At 59.3% G+C, this 1,918-nt stretch overlaps 1 protein-coding gene across 1 annotated transcript; it reads left to right on the forward strand.

Moving 5' to 3' along the window:
• Positions 1-401: 401 nt before the first annotated feature.
• On the forward strand, positions 402-1,402 carry PHLDA2 (pleckstrin homology like domain family A member 2). Its single transcript, XM_082284278.1, has 2 exons — positions 402-843; positions 1,323-1,402. The coding sequence occupies exon 1, from the start codon at positions 412-414 to the stop codon at positions 808-810; it is 399 nt and encodes a 132-aa protein (XP_082140404.1). The 5' UTR covers positions 402-411; the 3' UTR covers positions 811-843; positions 1,323-1,402.
• Positions 1,403-1,918: the final 516 nt, after the last annotated feature.

The raw sequence follows: 1,918 nt of genomic DNA on the forward strand, positions 1-1,918 counted from the left end.
GGACAGACAGGATTGGGGTCCCCCCATGCGGTGGCCGCTGTGCCCCTGCGCACGGCAGCAGCGGAGACGGGGCCCTCCAGGAGGCAATCCCTGGGGGAGGCACCCCCTCCCCACACCCGGCCCACCCGGGGCAGCCCCCAGAACCCTCCGCACGTTTCCCGGGGGACCCCCGCCGCCGGCCCCATCCCCGCAGCCCCGCGGGCACGGGCGGCAGCGGGCGGGGAGCGCGGGCCGGGGGGCGGGCGGGAGGCGGGGCGGGAGGGGGCGGCGGGCCGGGCTCCCCGGGGGAGGCACCGGAAGGCGCCCGGCGCTGATTCATTGCAATAAATTGTTCCCATCGCGCCTGGGCTCGGTCATCGCCGCTCGAGCAGCAGTCGGAGCAACAGCCGGAGCCACCGCCGGGAAGCGAGGATGAAGATGCAAGCCGAGGTGATCCGCGAGGGCGAGCTGGAGAAGCGGAGCGACAGCCTTTTCCAGCTGTGGAAGAAGAAGCTGGTGGTGCTGACCAAGGACAGCCTCAGTCTCTTCCCCGACGGGCACAAGCGGGCCAAGGGCAAGGAGCTGGGCTTCGGCTCCATCCTCAAGGTGGACTGCGTGGAGCGCACGGGCAAGTACATCTACTTCACCATCGTCACCAAAGACCGCAAGGAGATTGACTTTCGGTGTCCGGACCAGAGCTGCTGGAACGCCTCCATCACCATGGCCCTCATCGACTTCCAGAACAAGCGGGCCATCCAGGACTTCAAGAGCCGCCAGGAGATGGAGCAGGCGGCGGGCACCCAGGAGCGGCGGCTGGCCCGGGCGCCCTGAGCGCCGCCGCCCGCCCGGCCGGCCCGGCCCCAGGTGAGCCCGCCCGGCCCCTCGGCGCTGCTGCCGCGCCTCTTCGTGGGCTTTTCCTTCGATCTTTTTAAATTATTTTACTCCCCTGCGCCCGCTTCGGGCAGCCGGACGGGCCCCGTTCTGGCCGGAGGGACCCCCGGCCGCGCCCCGAAGCCGGGCCGTGCTGCCCGGCCGCGCCAGCGCGGGGCTTTCGGGGAGCGCTGCCTTGGCCCGAGCCATCGCAGCGGGTTTGGCCCCTTTTCCCATGCATCGCGCGGAATTTCTGCTGGCAGCCGGACTTCTGCAGTGTGCTGAGAGGACGGCGTGGGGGTGGTGGGGAATAAGAAATGGCACTTGGCAGTGCTTTCCTCACAGAATCTGCTAAAAAACAATCTGTGAAAATAAATGCTTCATGCTTACTCTCCCTTTAAAGCCCCCCATTTTTTTTCTGTGCCTCTCTGTCCTGCTTGTTTAACTAACCCACTTTCTCTTGGTACTTTTAGAGCATACCACTGGATGATAAACCAGATCGAGTGTCTTGGACTGAAATGGGACAGGGTACCAATGAAGGAAAGCAAAGAAGAGAGCTGGAAGCAGCTTGGTTTTCTCCAAGCCCGTTGTGGCTGCTGAGCAAAGAGCCCTGAGCTTTGCCTGAGATGCATAAAGAAAAACCAAAGACTTTCGTACAGGACTTCTAGCAAAGCGTCCACGTGTTCTGAGTGGCACAGCTTTGTGAACTATTATCTTCTATTTATGAGATGCAAGGAAGATTCAACACTGACTGGTGGTGTTAAACACAGTTTAAATTATTTGTAGTATCTATATTTGTATTTATTTTGTTGAATGTCTTTCAGCAGTTACTGGTCTTAATATTGCTTTTGCATTAATGTGTCCATTCCAAATAAATTACTTGAAATGTTCACTTTTTATTACTGTACTCTGGGCTGCAGTAACTTTTGTTGAGGCATATCTGTGGACATGGCAGTGGTGAAGTGGCTTAAAAAGAGTGGGTAAGGCTTGGCTTTTTGGTGCCCTAGACTGGGCAGTGGGAGGTGGAGAAAGCCCAGATAACCTGTTTGTGTTTGCCCTCGTCTCCCGA

The sequence above is a fragment of the Coloeus monedula genome (genome assembly GCF_965178545.1).
Source record: "Coloeus monedula genome assembly, chromosome: 6".
Taxonomy (NCBI): domain Eukaryota; kingdom Metazoa; phylum Chordata; class Aves; order Passeriformes; family Corvidae; genus Coloeus; species Coloeus monedula.

Excerpts from the sequence above, each read along its gene's own strand:
- PHLDA2 (XM_082284278.1), top strand. The coding sequence starts at position 412 with ATGAAGATGCAAGCCGAGGTGATCCGCGAGGGCGAGCTGGAGAAGCGG.